Raw genomic sequence first — 21,493 nt, 5'->3', positions numbered from 1 at the left:
AGGGCTGGCCTCTGGAAAACGAAGGAGGGATGGATGTTCTTTTCACTTTTCTGATGTCTTATTCCCCTCGAGGATGGTTAATCCTTCGTGTAAATTTAACATTTGGGAAAGCTAGATATTAGCTAGATGGCCTTAAGGGATGGAGTCTTTCCTTCTTAGAAACCTGATGTTGGGGACCAGCAGTGTGGGCTTACTAATCCTGCCTGGGCTTGCGTTTCAACTTGACCCCCCCATGGCTCCTTGGAGGGGGCCTGGGGAACGTTTTCTGAAGATGAAATTGTTAGTGCAGTTTAAGGAGGTTTAAGGGGTGCTTGTCTGGCATGGAAGCTGTGACACAGTGGGCATCGTAAATAAGCTGCTGCATGGTCAGCAGAGGATAATGCTTGGCACTTCTTTCAAATATATGTATCTAGGGATTTGTTAGATTTACAACTATGCATAGTACAACTGCTCTAATTTCTTAATGGGACTTTCCCATATAACTAGAGGACGCTAAGAAGGTTTCAGTTTGTGATTATGGGTGACTGCTGCAGCCCCAGAAACCCTGGTATTATAGTAGTCGTGGGAACAAGAAGTGCAAAATTTGGGCTAGACATGTCCTGGTTCAGGACTCTGGCTCTCAGCTGAGGCTGCCAACATGCAAATAGAGTTCTCACATAAAATGGAACCGGATGGCTTGGATCTGTCCATGGGAATATCATAAATGTGGAGAGTTTCCAGACAGCTATATACCTGCAGGGATGGGTCTATGTTGCTTCTTTCTTGATTGCAAAAATTCTAAATCAATTTTGTTTCAGCACATACAGCTTCTGCCAAGTCTCTTGCACTTTTCTTTGGGACATCTTGTGCTGGCCTCAGTGGACCAGGTTGGCTCAACACTAGAATTTAATCTACTGTAAGAGTGAGTACGAGTACCACTGAGTCCCCTTGAGAGGCAGGAGGATCATGTCCTGATTAATCTTTGGAGTTCACTTCTTTTCTTGTAGCGGGTGGGATGGTCTTGCTCCAAGTGAGCTCATTGCCTGTCATGAAACACTGCGTTGAAAATGACAATGTTCATTAGGCTATACATATATTCTGTATCTTTCACTAATGAGAAGTGGTTTTATTCATAGAATCATTATCCTTTGTACGTATTCTGGTTTTAAATGGCGGAAATGTTTAGTATCTGGCCTCTTTTGTTGTCTAGTACTTCTGCTTTATTTGCAAGCCTCCTCCATTCTTGCTCTCCTTGGTGAGGCACTTCAGGGACAGCTGTCACTGAGTCTGCTGAGACTGGCAGGTATATCTTGGCATTTGCTGCACTACATGCCCTGGTGACAGTGAGGCTGGATGTCATTGGCCAGGGGAGTCACGGAAAAATGAAAGGGCAAGGTAGTGGTGAAAGGAAATCTGGATCTGTCAGCAGGGGTGACAGGTGATGAGATGCAGAAAAAGGTAGTGCATGAGCACATCAGGAGATAAAACTGAGTCTGTAAGTACCAAAAGAAACAAGCAGGATATAAGCAGGAATAATCTGCCTTTCCAGCAGAGACAGTGCGTGACAATTCAGTGAGGCAAGGCAATGTCAAGACAAAAGGGCAGACATGAAGGACTGATGTGCTGGGATACTTCAAGAAGGTTTTATTACACCTTCTCTAACATCCCAGCTGTGTCTGGGCCTATGTGGTGGCTCCGGTTTGCTGGCTAAGTAATAATTGCAGTACAAATAAATAAACACATTTAGATCTGGGAAGGTTGATGCCAGTACAGCAATGTGGTGGTACAGTGCTGAGAGAGGACAGGCTGGCAGCAGGGGAGCAGCGCAGAACCAGACAAGTCAGGGAGTGGTGAGATAAAAGATGATTTAGGTTTCTGCGTGAAGACTGCAATTTAGCTTCCAGTGATTTCAGCTTTTTTTTTTTCCTTCTTCTTCTTTTTTCATCTACACTCCCTCTAAAACTGGTTCAGCTGAATGGGCAAGTATGTGACTTTAATGAGATTCCTGAAGTCTTAGTAAGAGCAGTGGTTAAAGCCTGTCTGCCAGAAGCAGATGGATAGCAGGACGTTACGATACATCTCTTGATGCTGTCAGCAGCAGGTCCATGGCACAGAACCAGAGGGCAGGGATTCCCCTTGGAGCAGCACATGTAAAGCCTCCTTCCTGGGTGTGCTGGTTTTGGCTGGAGTAGAGCTAATTTTCGTCATAGTAGCTGGTATGGGGCTGTGTTTTGGATTTGGACTGAAAACAGTGTTGATGTTTTGGGGATGTTTTGGTTATTGCTGAGCAGGGCTTGCGCAGAGTCAAGGCCTCTTCTGCCTCTCACCCCACCCTGCCAGCGAGTGGGCTGGGGGTGCACAAGGATTTGGGGAAGGACACAGCTGATCCCAACTGGCCAAAGGGATGCCCCAGACCATATGATGTTATGCTCAGCAATACAAGCTGGGGCAGGGAGAAGGAACTGGGGTTAAACCATGACACTGGGCAGTGCATCTCTACTGGCTCCTTAAGCAGAGGAGACTGCTTCAGTGAATATCCTTCACATCTTGAGTAAGTGTCTCATGTCAGGGAGAGAAATAAGTGTTTCTGGATGCCCTGGACATTGCGAGGCATTAAAAGCAAGCACTGAACTACAGTCAGGCTGCAGGAGTAAACAGGAACTCGAAGGAAGCTCCTGATCATTACAGGAAGAATGTATGTCCAGTTCTCCCCAGACCAGAAGAAGAAATCAGACAAGTTGCAGAAATCAGGAACATTGGAGTTACGTGGAAGAGATGTTTTCTTTCAACACTCCTTATAGCACTCGATAAAGATCTGTGTCACATTTGGGGACATCCCAAATTTTTAAAAAACAATAAGGATAGGACAAGGAATTTGCATGAGTAACCCTCCCTTTCTCATTTATCAGGGCTGTCTTCCAGCAAGGGTTCAGCTCTTTTCACGGTCTGCCAAATCTTTGCAAATGATCTCATGGACATGACCTCCCTTTCTTGGAGTCTTGCAGCTTCCCTCCAGCAAACATGGCAGGGACAGTGTTGGGAAAGCAGTGATAGCTCTCCAACTGCTTTGCTGTGACTTTGGAAACTAGATGTGTAAATTCATGCTCCATGTACAGTTGTCACCTCTGAAAAGCAAACAAAGGCAAACACAGGTACAAATTTCAGGCAGCCAGCCAACACAGTAGACAGTTGCCTAGGGCAGCAGACTGTTGAATGCAGCACAATGCCAAGGCTTTACTTAGATGAGGCTTGGTGCCGCTGCTCTGCCCTCTGAGAAGCATTGGATCTTTAATCTAAGGGTTGAGATTCACATCCTGTTTTCAGGTGACAGCTCCTTACTTGGTCCAGGTGATCCTTAGCGGTCTGGGTGCAAGCATCAGACCTGCAGTGCTCCAGCAGGTTCACTTCTGCTGTTTGAGTGATCCATGCCCACTGGAAGGGGTGGGATGGGGCCTTTTTCCACAGAAGTAAGAGCAACCTGTGGTTTTGGAGTTCTTCCTCCTGCTCCTTCCTCCCCTAGTGTAGCAGGAGTGGTCTGAGTTGGTGTGAGTGGGCTGCTGCAGGGGAAGGATGGTTTGGGATGAAAGTGGGAGTCACTTGGATGGGGAAGGGTGGACAGGGATGATGGCCAGGAGGGGAGGTCTGCCTGCAGTGAGGTTGGGCCATCCTACCTAATGCTTTGCTGACTCCGTTCATCCCAGCCCACCAGCAGCCCTGCTTCACCCCACCTCTCATCCTCACAAAATTTCACTGATGTCTCCCACCCAGCCCTGCTTGGGCAAATAACCTCACAAAGCTGTTTGAACCAGCCCCACAGTTGGGCTTAAAAAATAATGCAAGCTTTTTATTTACAAAATCAAAACCTCACATGCAGGATTTTGGAGGCAAGTAGGAACAGGCACAAGAGGGGCAGACCATCTTCTTCAGACCACCAGCCAAGCACTTTTCAGCTTTCGGTCTGGAAGTTGCTGGCTGAGGCTAAATCCCTGCAGCAATGCCTCACCTGCTATTATCACTTTATCTGAAGTCATAAACACAGCCGGTGAAGAAATTATTTCCAGCACCTTGAAAAGGACTCGCTGCCATAATTCACATATTGGCTCAATGGCGGTTGCTTTCACCAGCAGCAGATTTTAGGTAGAATTCAGAGTTTGAGACCTCTCCTGCTGAAGGAACTCCTTTAGTTGCCACCTTTGACAGGATATTAGGGTGATCTTATCCCATACAGCAGTACTTATGTTTCAGAATAAGATCACTGCCTTGCTTGTGCTCGTTGGCAGTCAGGTTGCTACCGGCAGTGTTCGTAACACTTTACTGTTGTTAAGCATCATCTGCCTGTGCGTATTAATACTTAAAATGAGATATTTAATTAATGCCATGTGTTTCTGGACCAAGCTTCACGTGAGCATCTCCCAGGCTTTCCCGGCTGGAAAGGTTTTTGTTTCCACCACACCACGGTGCTGTCAGTGGAGCAGCAGTGCAGGGCTGCCCGGTGGTTTGTCCTGGTTGCCCCGTGGAGTGCTGCGACTGCGCACATGTGCTCGGAGAAGCTCACACGAGCAGGGACATTGACATCACCTGTATTTGTGGAACTGCCTCATCAGCTGCTGCCGTCTCACATTCCTGGCTGGGAGAGGCACCCGGGCGGCTCGCCATGGTTTACTCCTTTCTCAGAATCCGCAGGATGAGAGCAAAGCTTGGAGATGCACTTCTCCCATCATGTCATCTATTTACATGGCACATGCCTTGTGTGTGTGTGTGTGTGAGACAGCGAGGGCTTTTATTTTTTTCCCTGGTTCTTCTTTCTGGCTGTGGCGAGATGGAAAGGTGGGACGCTCTCATCTCTGCCAGCGAAAAGGTTTTCTGTATCTGAGGCTGGCTTGGAAATTCTTTAGGTGACATCACACCATGTCTGTGCAGACTCATTGTTTGTCATGGAAAAGCCATTCATCCATACACAACTTCCTTCCTCCCCAGACTCACGGAGATAAACTTTCCATTCTGACTATTCCCTATAGAAACAGACCCAAAATATGTATGCGTGGCTACACACACATACACCTCGCCGTCCCTCCGTCACGCTCGGGGCTATGGGAGGAGGAAAAGGGAGGATGTAGAAGATGTGAATAAAGTCACCCTGTTTTCTTCAGACATGGATCCTGCTGTGCCCAAGCAGTAAAACTCCCCTCCCACTGAGGTGCTGGGTCACACAAGGCTTTTTTGTCCTAAGGCTAATTCTGGCACTTGCAGCCCCACATCTGCCTGCCAGGTGAGATGGGCCACCAGCTGCAGGTACAGCACATCTGGATGGGGGAGGAAGCGAAGCGTGCTGCAAACAAACACAGCAAGTCCACCGTGGCGGGTGCAAGGAATTCGATAAAAAATATACTTCAGCAGTCTGAGCTGCCGAGGCTGGTGATTCATGTCTCGGGTGCTGCTCGCGAGGCAGACGGCAAGGCTGGGTACTCGTGCACCGCGCAGCCACAGCCTGGGGGGACCCGCATGTTCAGCCTGCCTTTGGGGAGCCGCTGCTGCAGGGGCTGGCTGGGCTGGGCTGGGCTGGGGGGACATCAGGCCCGGTGAGCAGGCTGGGACGGGGGGCATTTTTCCGTGGAAGAGAGATGGGAACCGTGTGGTGCAGGGTAGGACAGGACAGTGGGAAGCCTCGTAGAGATGGTGGCAGCAGCGGCAGCGTCGATGGTGTGATACGGTGGCTGTTTCCCTACGGGCATGAAGGAGGCAGGGTGTGAGGAGCATGTTAGAAGTACCTGCGCAGTGCAGGATGCATGCATTCGCTTTCTGCCGGTGTCTGGGAGAGACAGGGCTGAGGAGCTGCCGGACTGCCCTGCCTTCGATGTTCGCGGTGATTCCAGTGGGGAAGGGAGAGGGTGTTAGGGCAAGGGGAGCCTTTGAAGCTTTTCTCCTGTCCACCTCCCCTGCCCATAACGCCATTAGGCTCCGGTGCCAGCCCTATCTGCACTCGTCGCTGGCGGCCCGGCCGAGCCTCGCAGACCCCCCGCCCGGGGCACGGGGCTGGGGCCGTGGCGCGGGGCCCCTCTGGAGGCCGTTCTGGGGAGGGGGCAGCTCATTTCCGAGCCGACTCTGCATTACAAAGGCAGCGGGGCTTTGATGTGCCCCGCCGGCTGCCCGCACACCTGCGGCCGCGGGGCTCCGGCACCGCTGGGCCGGGGGCGCATCAAAGGCGGCCGGGCCGGGGGCGGCCCCGAGGCTCCGGGAAGCCCTCCCGACGCCCGCAAGGGCGAGAACAGCCCCGAGCGCCCCCGGGCCGGGCCGGGAGGCTCCGGCGGCGGCGGCGGGAGCCCCGGCAGTGCGGCCCCTGCCCCGGGGCCGGGGGCGGGCGGGAGGCAGGGCCGCCGCCGGAGCCCCCGGGAGGCGGGGGCCGGGGGAGGGTCCTGCGGGGTGGGAGGGGGCGGCAGCCGGGCTGAGCTCGCCGCGCCCCCGCCGCACGCAGGCCCCGCTCCAGGGCTTCTCCTCGGCACTTCTCCGCAGGGCGCCCCGTCCCGGCGGCCGGCTCCGCGGGGGCTGCCCCCGCAGCCCACCATGACCGGGCCGAGGCTGGCCCTCGCCGCCGCGCTCCTCTGCAGCTGCACCTCGCCGGTGGCCGACGCCAACTCCTGGTGGTAAGTGAGGGGAGCCGGCGGCGCCTTTGTCCGCCGCGGGCCGGGGACCGGGACCGTCCGGGGCCGGGCGGCAGCTCCCTGCCCTGCGCCCTCCGCGGGAGCTGCCCTGCCTCCCGGGCTTCTTTCGCAGCCGCTCGCTTCTCTCCAGGTTTCCCCCCCTCCCGCTGTCCCTGCCCAGTTTCGGGAGACGTGGGACGCAGCCCCTCTCCTCCAGGCATTTCTGGGCTCCTTTTGTACGGGCTCGCTGAAATGCCGTCTGGGCTTTAGGATGTGGGGAATGCGTAGGGAGTGGATGGGTAAGGTTTCCTACCCGCTGCCAAAAGCCCTGGGAGCAGCCGCGGAGCCCCCTTCCCCCGAAGAGCGGAAAATAGCCTGGCTCAAAGGCAGGCATCGCTCGCTGGCGCTGTGTAAAATAGCTGCTCGCTTTCTCGTGCAGAGAAAGTGCTGAGCTTTCTCTCTGCCCCCTCCCCATCCCGGGTGTCCTCTCTGTTTAAACTCGGGTTACAGACGAACAGTGTTGCTCCCGCTAGAGCCCTGGAAAAGCCTCGCATCTGGCAGAGCCGTGGAGGGTGGCAGCTGACATGAGAAATGCGCCCGGGCTCCCGGAGCGGGGCTGGGCTGGGCTGGTGGGGAGAGGTGTCGGGCGCTTCGCGGAGGGGACTTCTCCCTCCACACTCCCTGGGATGTTTTTCTCATCGTAGGTCTTTGGCCATGAACCCCATCCAGAGACCTGAGATGTACATCATCGGCGCTCAGCCGGTGTGCAGCCAGCTGCCGGGGCTGTCCCCCGGGCAGCGCAAGCTCTGCCAGCTCTACCAGGAGCACATGGTGTTCATCGGGGAAGGGGCCCGCAGCGCCATCAAGGAGTGCCAGTACCAGTTTCGGCAGCGGCGGTGGAACTGCAGCACGGTGGACAACACTTCCGTCTTTGGGAGGGTCATGAAAATAGGTAGGAGCACCGGGTAGTGCAGAAGTACACGCAGCAGTACGGGGAAGTGCTGGGCGCAGGCCCGCTGTCCCTCTGCACCTCTCTCCTGTCCTTCAAATACACGTGCAGGAGTGATGAGCCCCATTAGCACGGCTCCTAGAGCTGCCTTTAAGGAGCTCTCCCGTTCCCTGGTGTGCAGGCGCTGCCCGAGTGCTGCCTGTGCCTGGGTGGTGGCACCAGCGCGCCTCGGCCGCAGCAGGAGCCAGCTGGGGCAGCGGGGGGACACAGTTTGTTTCGGGGGGAGCACGGGAAGGTCAGGAAGAGGGGGAGCTGCCTCTGTTTTGTGTGCTTCTTTAAAGGTAATGAGGGACGAAGCTGGAGCCAGGAACAATGGCCCCGTGTTATCGTTCCCAGCATCTCGGACAGGGAATGCAGCCCTGAGATGTGGGAAACACGGGCATGGAAATTCCCCCCCTTCCCTGTACTGCCACTTTCTGTGTAAACCTAAGAGATTTTTATAATTCCTGCCCTGCTGGCCGTAAGAGGCACATTGACAGGCCATTGCTGCACTTGAATTGAGGTGTGACCTAGCTTCATTGTCCCAGCTCCTTTTGAAATGCAATCATCGGATGGCAAGAAACTGAGAAATGGTTTGATATGTCCGACAGCCAGGCCAATAAAGAAAGGTGTTAAAACTGCCACACACAAACACACACACACACTCACTCACACTCTCTCACTCTCACAACCCCTGTCTGAAGGTTTTGTTTCCCACCCACAAAGCCAATCATTTACACTGAAGAATCAGAATTTTCTCGGTTGTGAACTCGAGGGATGGAAAAAGACCTTCAGCTCCTGTATCCCCAGTATTGCTCGCACTTCTTTTGGCTTCGCTCTCAAAAAAACTGCACAGGCAGCAGGACACCAAGAGATGCATCTTTAATCCCTCTGGGGCATTAAGGCGATAGGGCACAAAGCCCTGAGAGCTCTTCCTTTGATCCTGAAATTCATGTGTCATCCTAGAGAATTCTAGGGATATTTCTGCATGTGTTAGTCTTGCAGAATTCCTAATTCAGCCCACTAGAGCTATTCTAGTTCCTCCCTTTCTGCCCAGCTCATACCCCAACAATTCTTCTCTGGGGTACTCCCCTGGGAAATGCCGTTTCCTGACACATACTTCCAGTTCCTGTCACACATCCAAGGCATCTGTGCATCCTTGATCTCTCTCTTTCTGATAGCAAGGGTGGTGGCCAGATGGGGCTGCATGCAATTCCAGATTGTTAAAACTTGTGCTTTGGGGGATGAAAACTGGAATTTCATCCACCAAAGGAAAAGGACAGAAAATACACCTCCATCTCTCCTTTGTGATGTCACTCCCTCACATCTAACTTCCCTGAAAGAACGGTGTAAATTTCAAATCCCCAAAGAAATACTTGTGGCTCCACAAGGATGCAAGAAAATAGGAATCTCCTTCTGGAGCAATCCTCATTCTCCAGTAGCTTCGTGTAGCTCTAGGTTGGTGCAGTGAGAGGGTCCATAGTTGGAGAAGAGAAGTAAGGGTGAGCTAAGAGAGCAAAGATCAGAGCTGAAGGATGAAAAGCTGTCAGGAAGAATCCGAATGTGTACAGGAAGAAGGAGCTAGAGTGGATAGCGGAAGTGGAAGGATTTCTTCTCTCTAAAATGAATTTGGTCCTATTAGTTGAGATTGGGAGTAGATTTCTTTGTGTTTTGGTGAAGGCAGAGGTGCTGTAGGTATGTGATGGGTATGACCATTGCTCCTGCTGTTCGGTTTGTGCGTGTGAGCATTTGTTTGCTGAGCCCTGTTGTATCTGTAGTGGGAATCTGCTGATGGCAGTGTCTGTGAGGTGACTGCCTGCAGCTGCCCACTCTTTGAAAACCTGTCCCAACAGAGCTTTGAAACCATTCTCTGGTCAGTTAGAGCACGTTCAGATGCTTATACTCCAGCACAAGACTGCTCAAAAGAAAACTGTCACCAAAGGTGTCCTGGGATGTTCCGGGATCTTCGGTGATTCATGGTTGTTATCTGTGTCAGTGATAAGCTGCTGTGGAGGGAGGTGCTGCTTCTGCTCTTTTTTATAGCTTCACCTTCCGCTTTTACATTTTCCTACTTCGTAATGAGTCATTGCTTATCATTTCAGCAAATATATTTTCCACACTGGGGAAGAAGACAAAGCCTTTCAATCTCTCAGGTTATGCCAGATATAAAGTCATTCTTCCCTGGGTTCATACTGTGTGTCTGTCTCCTGTTTTCAACCTCCGAGCCCCAAATCTGGACCACAGCCCTTTTTCTGTACTCTGTGCCAATGGCACGAGAAAGGTCTGGAGACCAGAATATCTGCAAGAGTGCACAGGCATGCCAGATTGTTGTGGAGAGGGAGGGGAAAGGAGATAAGAAGGACCCAGAAGGTGTATAGTGTGCCAACAACCCTCGGCTGCCCACCCACCGATGCGAGCATGGCATGCATTACATGATGTCTTGAGCTGGACTAGATTGTGAGAGGGGAGGAGAACCTGACTGGGCCAAAGCCTGTGAGATCTTTGTGAGAGTGTTCACTCAGAAACCTGGAAGATCAGTTTCCTCTCTCTGTCACAGAACTTGACTCAGCTCAGAAACAGGAGAGCTGGTCGGTCTGTATTTAATCATTACACCTTCATTTTGTGCTTTTCATGGGAGTGAGGCAGTCCAGGGATACAAAGCTTTTGGAGGGGCACCCATAGCACTGAAATAGGGTGCTTTGGAGCGTTGTTTTCCCCTAGTGTTTGTGTTGTCATGAGACTTGCTCTTAGCTTTTAAATATGGTTTATTCAATAACAATATCTAATGATGTAAAAAATTATCCTTCCAAAGTTTCTTCCTATTGTGTCAATACAGATTTTAGACTGCACACGTGTGTGTATATATAGCTCTATGCATTATATACAAACACATTCCTTACTGCTACATTTATGAGGGGGAAAGGACAGAGCACCCCAAAAGGTCATGTTAGAATTTCCTTAGGGGGAGGAGAGAACATACCTCCTCCAGCGGAATCCTAAATGTAAGGCTGGAGTTTCCAGGTTAGTCCAGTCATTTCTGGAGCCAAAGATCTTATCTCTTCTGCCTTTTCAAGTGCTAAAGGAGGAGGGGGGGGGGTGGGGAAGATAGTCATAAAAGCAGGGAACAAAGAGAAATACTTTTTCCTTGTTTTTCTTTGAGATCGGCAAACTTCAGGGTAACGCTTTTCAAAACAACGAGTTGAAACGAAAACTTTTTTCATTAAAAAAGTTAAAGCGACGCGCTTTCGTGTCAGTCTGCCCAACGGGGTCCGTTCTTCTCGCCTTTCCTCCTCGAGCAGCCGCAGAGAGGCGTGCCGTGGGAGCCGAGCCTTGCCTGGGTGCTGCCAGGTCGCATCCCCGCCGGTGGCCGCGGGCACAGGAGGGCAGCAGAGCTCCGCGGAGCTCCCGCCGGCGGGCAGAGCCGCTCCCGCGCCCCGGCAGAGCTGTGGGAGAGGGCGGAACGGGGAATGACCTAACCCTAACCCAGCCCTTCGGGACCACAGCACGGAGGTGCAGAACTGGAGGGAACTTGGAGAGGACGAGCAAAAACCCAAGTGGTTTTCCAAGTATTTGCTTTGTGGGCAGCAAGGTGGGGAAAGACAAACCCCTCACCCTGATGTGACTTGTTCCAGGTTCTCCCGCCGCCGTCCTCAGCAGCCTCATCAAGGCGTGCAGAGGCGGGGGCTGCGCGCTGAGTTGTGCTTCTGCATCTGACAGGTGGAGATGGTTAAAATATGGACAGTAAAAGTGTAAATCCCAGTGTCTTTTCAGGGATCTCAGTCAGGCTGTAAGGATGCTAAGCACCTGGAGTCATGCAGGCTGTTTTATGAGCTGTCACAGTGTGAGGTCCTTTCCTTGCATGTATTTTAATCCCTATAGACAGGGGAATGCTTTTCTTAAAAGGATGATTGGTGTGTCCTCAGGGCTTTCTCCGTACAAGTAGGGGCAAAACTGCATATTGGACTGTTATCTTAAAATACCCATAACATGCAAAACAAACCAGATGAGTAAAAGCTTGATTTTGGGTCCCTTATGGGCCAGTTTCAGCTGAGTTGCCTTAACTAGGAGTCACTCCTCTGTATCTCTTGGACCAGGGAGGTTTGGTGAGGATAGTTCTCTTCTAATGACCTGCGAGTAAGGACCTCCCTTCTGTATTATGTGTCCTGTAGCATTTTATCAGCTGTGTTCCAGAGCAGAAACCCTTGGTGTTCATCTCTCACTTAGGATAAAAAATGAAAAGTTGTTCTGCAAGGTGGGTGCCATTTACAGCCTCACCTTTGTCTTGGGTCATTACCACTAAGCTGGTGATGAGTTGCTATTAATTAGAGATTGTCAGCACGTGCAAATTGGAACAAGAGCACACCAAATGCATCCGCTCAGCCCTGCTGAGGGAGCTGGCACCGAGAGCCTCCTGAGCTGGTGATAAACCATGCTTTGAGGATTTGCCCTTTGAAGTCATTAAAATTCGCTTGAGAGCATCTTGCTGGGGTTTGGTGTGAGTAGCCTTTCACAATTAGATTGCTTATTCTAATGACGCTTTGGCAGTTGTTCTCTTTATCACCTGGAAGCTTGGTGATGAGCACAATGGCTCAGAAGGTGTTGGTTTAGCTATTTATTAGACATGTGGTGAGAGTGCAGGTGTGGATTGCCTCCTTGTCGCTCTCGCCCTCTGCAGACACTCAGCACTCCCAGTGCTTGGCCTCGTGCAGTGCTCTGGCTGTGCTGGTGCCCTGGTCACGCTGGGGCTGCATCCCTGCCAGGAATACAGAGCTGGAGACCTGATCCAGCTGCTTGGCTCAGCTGCTGAGCTGTGTAGGGCATACATGCCAAGCAGGGCAGTCTCTAGTAAACCTGCTAGTGGAAAGTCTTTTCATTTATTATGGTCTACATGGGAGTTTTGCTTCTCCGGTGCTGTGGTTCTGCAGGCAGTGGAAGAGCCTCTGTCTTGGTGCTGTATTGTAAAAATGAGTTTCCTTCACTTCGTCTACAAATAATTTTCAGCTGACCTTATGTAAACCAAAATAAGTTCAATGAAGAGGAGCCCATAAAGACTGCATGTCCCAATTAAATGAAAGCCATTCCAGAATAATAATTGGCTTAACCAGAGTGCTCCTTTTGCACAGACCCAACCTCATTACTTGTTCTTAATGATTATTGGCAAATGCAGTGGCAAAGTCAGCAGCTGTATTTTCAGCAAGTGAACAACCCTCTTGCTGGCTGAGAGTTCCCTCCAGATTAGAATGAAAGGATAAGTGATGGGGAAAGAGGCTGAGCAGTCCCTGCCTCTGGAGCTGCTGTCCAGAGCGGGATGGAGCCCTTGCACTTGGCTATCGCATTCCTTCGTTCCAGTGAATCCTGTGCAGCTTCCCAGGGCACACCATGCCCCGCTGTCTGTAGCTGTTTGCGCGCTCCTGGCCGCGTGTCGCGCACCAAGCGAGCTCTGCGTGGGGTTAATTTGCTGTCACCCTCCCTGCAGGTAGCCGAGAGACCGCCTTCACCTACGCCGTGAGCGCGGCCGGCGTGGTGAACGCCATCAGCCGCGCGTGCCGGGAGGGAGAACTGTCCAGCTGCGGCTGCAGCCGCACCGCCCGGCCCAAGGACTTGCCCCGAGACTGGCTGTGGGGCGGCTGCGGGGACAACGTGGAGTACGGATACCGCTTCGCCAAGGAGTTCGTGGATGCCAAGGAGAGGGAGAAGAACTACGTGAGAGGTTCGGAGGAGCAGGCTCGCATGCTGATGAACCTGCAGAACAACGAGGCTGGCCGCAGGGTAAGAGGAGTGCTGACCCTTTCCTTTTTCACAGAGGGGGAGTCAGAAGGCTGGAGGTAGCTGGATATCACATTACTTGGAGGTTTGATGGGGGATAGTCCAGTGATGCCCCAGTAAAAGTGTACAGTCGCATGTTCTGCGTTTTTGTGAATATTACAGACAGTATTGACAGTATTCCGGTTTTACTGTCAGGCTTCCACTGCCAGCTAAAGCCAGTGAATTTTGGGGTCTGTTGAGACACTGTATGGCAGACATATGCAGACATCCACGCCCTTTCCAATTAAACTAGGTGCTGTTATGGCCCATTTTTAAGGTTTTATGTCTAAGAAATCAGCTTCCCAGAGTTCTGGAAGTGACAGGCTGGTGGTGAAAAGAAGAACCTTTTGGCATGTAGCGTTCTCTTCTACTACCATAATTTAGATTTTTGGAGGAGCCTGGCTCTCTCTGAAACCAAGGCCTTGCTCAGTTACTGTGGTACTGGGCACCATAAATAGTTTGCATTTAGGTGAGAAACATTTTCTGAGAAGATTGACAGTTTTGATCTGAGGACCCCTAGGGATGGAGAGTCCATCACTTCCCTTTGTAGTGTGCTACCAGCATTAATCACTGTTTCAACTCTGAACCTAATGATCATTTGAATTTATCTGGCACCAGCTTCCAATCAGTTCTTTTTCTGACTTTTACAGCTAAATCCAAAACCCTCTTAGTAATCAGAATTTCCTTGGTATACAAGTATTTATCTACTGTAATTTTATTCACCATTCTTTCTTGACAAACTAGATTGAGCGCTGAAGACTCGCTCACTTTCAGAGGTTCTCATCAGCCATCAAATCATTTTCCTGTCCCTTTCCAATTTTCCCATACCCCTTTTGTATGCATTCAGTGTATGCACTTCAGCTTTTCACACAATTCCTCTGTCTGTGATTAATAGCCTGGAAGGTGTAGCATCATTCACATGCAGTGCAGCTGTGTAATCCTGCCTCTTTCCAAAAGCAGGACAGGAATACTAGCCTGAACATTTGTGCATTTCCCCCAGGGTGTTTTAAATTTTTATCATTCTTCCCTAGAAGTAAGCTTTTCAAAGGTTAATTTTATTTCTAATACATGTTTAAAAAATCCCATTAAATGTACTTAGTCTTGCTCTTCTGCACATACTTAACTAATATCCTTAGTTTCCTTATCAATTTTCTGCCCTTTCTTACTTCTGATTGTTACTGAATCATCTTTCCCTTTCCCTTGGATGTCTGTCTTTTCTGCACGTAATTCCAGATTCATTTTGCCACCAAAGATGATTTGTTCTATTTTTTTGGTTGTGAAATCAATGTGTTAGGTGGAAGCATTGCAAGTACTTCATGGTTCTTTTGCAAAATCAAATCGGGGTAGATTTGCAGTAGGTGAAAACCTGGACTTGAAAGCTGTGTAACTCAGTGAGTTTTGGTTTGGGATTGGGGTTGTTTTTGGCTTGGATGAGGCTCTGCATTTACTTAGAAATGGGGGGTGTGTGGTGGAGTAGTAGCCTGAATGTGACATTCTTTTCTGCATTACTTGCTCTGAACATGCTACATATCTGGAGCATGAACTTGGATTACTACAAATAAATACCCTGCCGAAAGCAAGGAGTGAACATGAGACTCCAGCAGCCAGTCTTACTGCCTTGAGGGGTCCAGAGACAGAGTACAGCCCCTGGTCTGAGGTGAACTCAGTAACACAGATTAGATGAACACGAGTCGTTTTAGATTGGACTAAATTAAATGGAAGTATAAACCAGTGTGTAATTAAGCTTGTGGATTAAAAAAAAACCAAACCACAAACTCTGATAAACTAAGGGAGCTGGTTAATAAGCTCAGCCGAGGAACTGGATGTGGAGGAGGTCTGAAGTCTTTCAAGTCAAAGATGCTAAAGCCATTACAACTCTGCATGCCAACAAGAGAAAGAAGGTTGTAGGAAGAATATCCAGGCCTCACTGAATTAATAACTGCCACAGAGAAGCTGTGAGGAATAGACCAAGAGCCTACTAAGAATGGAGGAGAAAAAAAAGATAGCAAATAAATAGTGAAAAGCTCTGCCTTAGAGGTCAAGAAGTGTAAAGAGGAGGTGAGAACAGTAAAAGTCATGCTGAGTCACACCTTGCAAAGGCTAGTAAAATAAGCAGCAAAAGTTTTTTAAACTTTGCAAATTGGAGGAGGTTGGAAGAAAGGAGACAGCCAATGAGGATGGGGCTGAGTCTAAAGCAGAGAAGTTTTGGTACCCTGAGTGAGTGCTTTGCCTGGGGTGTCGAGTTGGAACAGGGGGCATTGGATATCTCAGAGGAAAATAGGAAATAATTTGAGAAGAATCTTCCAAAAGTTAATCATACAATCATTTAGAACATCACCGATTTTCTCAAAGCAGGCTAGATCTGATTGGTCTCATTTATATGAACTTCAGTGAAACATTTGAGGTATTGCCCACATGGGAAATTCTTGGTCAAACTGGGAAATACAATGAAAATCACAGTAGCTGTGAGATGGACAAGAAACTGGTTCAAGCAAAGATGTCAGTAAGTTGTGTAAAAGAATGGAGCTTGATTTTAATGGAGCTTGATTAGCAGAGCTCATCAAGGACTTGCCCTTAGTATTTTTGTTTCTCAGCCTCAACACAAGCATTAGGAACGGGCTGATGAACTCTGCTGCTGATGCAAAGGTGGCAGGTATTATGACTACAGAGGAGAATCTGAATTTTGTACAGCAGCTAATGACACTCAGTAAAACAACATTAAGCCCATCATCTGAGGCCTTGTATGAAATACCTCTTCAGTCATTAGGAAAAGAGTAGGAAAGAACTGGTCGCAGCAGTTGGCTGCAAATGACTGCAGATGTAATGTGGCTTGGAAGGTGGTACATATCCTGTAACATACGAGACATAAGTCTTTTTATACAACATGGGGAATACTAATGCCATTGTACTAAGCTCTCGTGAGGCCCCAAAGTATTGTATGTTCTCATATTCCCAAGTAAAATGACCTCAGACTAGAAAAGCCTTGTTAGGGCTGACCCAAGGGATAGGAATCTTTTCGAAAGAAAGTGGGCTAGAACAGCTTGCCATATTTAACCTAGTAAAGTGAAAGTGGAGAGAGGATATGACTGATGTCTGTGTTCATGGGAGAAATAACAGGGAAGGAAAAGTACTTTTTAAGCAAAAAGCCAATTTGGCACAATAGCAAATGGGCATAAAGTAAATACACACATGCTGGAAATCAGAAAAAGATATTTTATTGTTGGACTAGCAATCAGAATAATGGTGGCTGAAAATGTAATTGCTTTTAAAAGGGCATCCTATGCATTTAGGGAAAATGTTACTTGAAGCAGTGCCCACAATAGCAAGAGATCATAGTTAATAACCCAGGAGGTCCTGTCTAGTCCTGCATCCCTAAACCTCTCAGATACTGCTTTTGTAAGTAGGAAGGTGCGTATGTAACTCCACATTCCCAGAAGTTTATGCTGAAAGAAAGGACTGCTGGAGACCCAGCAGTGAGCACTGCAGAGTGGTCACCAGCTGCCATCCCACTACAGCCCTGCCCTGCTGTCACAGCCAGGGTTTCAGCTGATACCTCCTGATTTGTAGGCAGATTTTTGGCATGTCCCTTCACTCAGTTTCCTATGGGTGAGAAAGTTCTCCTTGAATCCTGAGGGGCTCTGGTGGCAGGAGAGAGATTGTCCCTTCTCTCCATGGTTCTCAGAAGGAGCTGGGCGGGGACAGGAGGGGATCAGAGGTCTTTTATTTTTCAGGCAGTGCTGACCCCATCACCCCTTCACTCCACATCGGAGTCCTTGTGGTGGTGGCTTCTGGCTTTATTGCTCTTGTTTGTTTGTCTTTGGCTGTTATCTCAATACCTCCTTTCCTTCCATCTGTCTTTCTCTTCCAGCTGGTCTCCATTACCCTCTCTTGCTTACCCCCACTCCTTATCTGTCGCTCTGTCTGGCGGAGTCTGGCAGTCAGTCCTTCCACGCTGTTTACCCAGTCAGCAAATGGCAGCCCTCAGTCATCAGTCACTCCAGCCACTGCCAGAAGAGCCTGCAAGGGGGTCTGGCTAATTGACCACGTAGGAATTACCCATTAATTCTCTTCCTGTTCCCATTCTTGCACAAAAAGAATTGGAAGAGAACTTGGGCTTATGGGAAGGGGCTTTAAGCCTTTCCATTAGAGGCATTTTCAACCTGTTTAAGTGGCATGGCCATCGATCAGGTCCTGCCCTCAGAACTGCATGTGGGGTCTGTTATTCTTTGCCTTGACCTGAGCCTGGTCGGAGAGGAATTCTCCAATTTCCTCTGCTTTCTCCTCATCTGGGCAGGGAAGGGGGACAGTGGGAGAGCAATTCAGCAGCAGAAGCTGTGGTTGCCTCCACGGGACATGGGTGGTGGGAGCTGTGGGGGCTCAGTAGCGCCGTGCTCACCTGTGATAACCGGTAGCACTGGCCTTCCCCAGAACAGCTACTGCCCACATGGGCGAAACAACAGATGTTTTGAGCATCAGTTGCCTAAAGCCAAGTCAGAGTGAACTCATTCCCATGACATTAACTGAAGGGGATTGAGTTGCAGTGTTTTTCTAAAGGAACAAAGCCCAGGATTAGGAAGAATCATAATACTTTATAAAACCACGTGCAAGGGCAAGGGAGGCATGAGTGGCCTGGGATTTGACAGAACCATAACCAAAAAGTGCTAACACAGGCTTATAACAAGCAGGCTGGCAGTGCAGTGAGGATATAGTAAGTGTCTGGGGCTCAGGAAATTCAGCTGTAGCCTGTCTGGTCATAGTACAGCAGGAATCCTAAAGTAACGGTGTGGTTGGTCCTCTGCAGCTGTAGTTTGATCCAAGACAAGTGCTTAACTCCCAGCTTGTAGCTGTTACATTGCTCCGTCAGGGATTGCCTCCGTAAATTGAGCTCTGAGGAGCAGAACTAAAGCTCTTCTGTTTCAAGGACTCACTCCATTGACTTTCTCAGGAGCTGGATTGGCCTCCATGTGATTTAGCCATTAAGCCAAATTGAATCTTCACTAGCTGTCAAAAGCACTAGACTTTAGTTAGGCAAGGAGCAACCAGTTGCTGTAGGAGAACTCTGACCTCTCCCTGCTGGTCCAGAACATTGTTGTAGGCAGAAGGTTTTGCTTGCAGTATGCTCAATTGCCTTAATCGCCTTGGCACGTGAAAGCAGAGAGCCGGGAAGCTTTCTTCTGCGTCAGTGAGTGAGGCAGAAAAGAAACCTCTGTGCTTGGCTGCTTTTTTTTCAGCAGAAAACCTGGCTGGAAGACACATCGACATCTCTTTCAGAGCACCCTGTTTTGTTCTCATGTTCCTTCCTCTCCCCCACCAGATACAGCTGGTGGTAATTTGGCAGCTGATGCCAAACATCTCTGCTTGGCATGCGGGATCTGGCAGAAGCACTGCAGGATGCAGGATGGTCTCGGGAGAGCAGATGTGAGCCTGATGGGGAGAGAATGAGGAGCCAAGGGATGGGGGATCAAGCTGCTGTAACATGGAGCAGCTCTGATGGTGAGGGGATGCCCAATTCTTGCTTTGCAAGCTCTGTCAGTGGCTGAGAGCTGTCAGGATCTCACACAGCGTTGTGCTTTTGTACCCATCTCTGAAATGAATGAGAAGAACAAACCCAACCTGCATTTCAGTTGATTTTCCTTGGTTTTTATTTCTCAGTACTTCTCTGGCCTCCCAGCTGGTGTGGGGAGGAGGAGAGTAAACACCGTTCCCCTTCACATCCTGTGCTCGCTCTGATGAGGGTTTTACACTCACTGCCCTGAATTTCAAGACTCTTTGCTAACTTTGATGCCGGATTTCCAGGGGTATGATGCATCTGCAGCCCCCGCAGGCTCCCGAAAACGTGGCTGAAAGTGTCTGGGAACAGACAGCACGGAAAGCTTGCGTGTGCTGCTGAAATCTTGGCTCTTCTGCCTGGCGACAGCCCTGCTAGTGGAGGGAGCCGGGCACGAGATGGCGCAGGAACGCAGTGAGGGCTCCTGGCTCAGCCCTGCGCTGCCCACGGATGCCTGGTGAGCACCTCGAGCTCCCTTCCAGGGAGATGTGTCCGTCCTGTGCACCACCAGCCCTGCCTGCCTCTCTCTGGACACTGCCCCTGGACGAGCTCCTCTCGGGAGAGAGGAAGGGAAAGGGTGTGGGTCCGTGGATTTATTTCCAAAGGATGCAGATGTGTCCCTGTAACGATAGCGTCGGTTCCTGGTGCGGGTGGTAGGAAATGGGCTGGTTCTGCAGCACTGAATGGAAAAAACATGCCACACCGTGGTGGTCTGTGAGGTGGGGAATTTCCAGAGTTCACGCAAAGAGGACTTCTCTTCTCCTGCTCTTGACCCTGCTGTCAATCCAGAAATGTGCCAGAGGGAAAGAAGGTGGGGTGAGGAAGTCGTGTTTGCAGGCAGCGTGACCAGAAATAGAAATATTTAGGGAACAGGAGCACAGCAGTCGCAACAGGGGGAGGAGAAGACCTTTGTTTCTTCTGAAGGGCGAAACAACAGAAATTGCGGGATAATCAAAGCGGTTCTGAAAGCGCGATGAATTCATTGTAATTAAGCCAGCTGCCAGTGCAGCAGGAATAAACACAGCTCTGCCTGATTGCATTTCTTTCCCCACAGGCCGTGTACAAGCTGGCAGACGTGGCCTGCAAGTGCCACGGCGTGTCGGGCTCGTGCAGCCTCAAGACCTGCTGGCTGCAGCTGGCTGACTTCCGCAAGGTGGGCGACCTGCTGAAGGAGAAGTACGACAGCGCCGCGGCCATGAGGATCAGCCGCAAGGGCAAGCTGGAGCTGGTGAACAACCGCTTCAACATGCCCACCCAGGAGGACCTGGTCTACGTGGACCCCAGCCCGGACTATTGCCTCCGCAATGAGACCACCGGCTCCCTGGGCACCCAGGGCCGGCTGTGCAACAAGACCTCGGAGGGCATGGATGGCTGCGAGCTGATGTGCTGCGGCCGGGGCTACGACCAGTTCAAGAGCGTGCAGGTGGAGCGCTGCCACTGCAAGTTCCACTGGTGCTGTTATGTCAAGTGTAAAAAGTGCACAGAGATCGTTGACCAGTATGTCTGTAAATGAAAGGAGCCACCAAAGCGACAAATCTATATTATATAAATCTATATAAATATATTTTATATTTGTATAAATAAACAGATGATGATAATAATTAAAGAAGCTTATTTAAGAGACATCTTGGTTTTGAAATTTCCCCCATCAGGCCAGCTAATTCGGCATTCCTTCAGTTCTGCTGGGGAATCTGTCTTTGGGTGCATCTCCCCTTGGACGTTTCAGTCAGCGTGAGGAAGCTGTGGAGGTGCTGGCAGAGCACACCAGCACGTGCTATTTCATTACAGAAAGCAAGCCAGTGAGAAGGTGACGAGTGGGTTCTTTCTTCTTTCTGATCAGTAAATCTCAGCATTTCGCAATAGTTAACTGCACATTGCAAATTACAGCCAGACATGGGTGAGTCCTAGTTATTCAAATTTCAAATCCTGCACTGGGGAATTCAGAACTGATTCTCGGTCCCTCTAAAGGGCTTTGTCTCATTAGAGGGAAGGTTAGCTAAGGCTGCAAGGGTATGGCTTAAAATCCGCAGTCTTGTAAACCATTCCTGGATGCTCCCCAGACCACAGTGGGGTAGAGGAAAGTTTGCAGCCTGCTGTTGTGAGGAAGGAAGGTTCAACCTGTGGCTGACCAGTGCACAGCCTGGGAGTGCTCCTGAAGCCAGCACCCCGCTCTTCCATACCGCCTGGGCCGAGGGAAATCTGCCCAGCTCAAACCACATGGCTCTCTGTGTGAGTGATTTTTTTTTTCTTTTCCTTTTAATCCCGTGCTGAAACTTAAGTTTTCACTACAGAGGAAAAGCTGCTGGTGCCAGGGGTGTTTGCAGAGTATATTTTGTCAGTGGAAAGAAGCACTGCACACACACACACGCACATGACTGCGTAAGCACTCCTCATCCTGCTGCCGGTTCTCCTCTCTGAAGTGGATGCAGGTGGTCACCTTGTTCAGCTCTGTTAAATCCTCTTCACCACCAGCCCAGTTGTATAGTTTCTCTTTAACATTAAATGCCCCCCAATGGCATTTCTTTCCCTCTGTTG

The 21,493-nt window shown here is 50.0% G+C and overlaps 1 protein-coding gene across 1 annotated transcript in view; it reads left to right on the top strand.

Annotated features, from left to right (window-relative positions):
* Window positions 1-21,493, top strand: part of WNT5B (Wnt family member 5B) — a 71,682-nt gene extending 50,189 nt beyond the window's left edge. The window contains exons 2-5 of the mRNA XM_032105926.1: window positions 6,490-6,620; window positions 7,322-7,569; window positions 13,082-13,374; window positions 20,013-21,493. Coding sequence (XP_031961817.1) covers window positions 6,490-6,620; window positions 7,322-7,569; window positions 13,082-13,374; window positions 20,013-20,471 — 1,131 coding nt within the window. The 3' untranslated portion in view covers window positions 20,472-21,493. The remainder of the gene's footprint in view (window positions 1-6,489; window positions 6,621-7,321; window positions 7,570-13,081; window positions 13,375-20,012) is intronic.

This window comes from Corvus moneduloides, chromosome 4 (assembly GCF_009650955.1).
Source record: "Corvus moneduloides isolate bCorMon1 chromosome 4, bCorMon1.pri, whole genome shotgun sequence".
Taxonomy (NCBI): Eukaryota; Metazoa; Chordata; class Aves; order Passeriformes; family Corvidae; genus Corvus; species Corvus moneduloides.
Note: the sequence above shows the minus strand (reverse complement) of the source record. Positions and strands in the feature narration are given on the sequence as shown.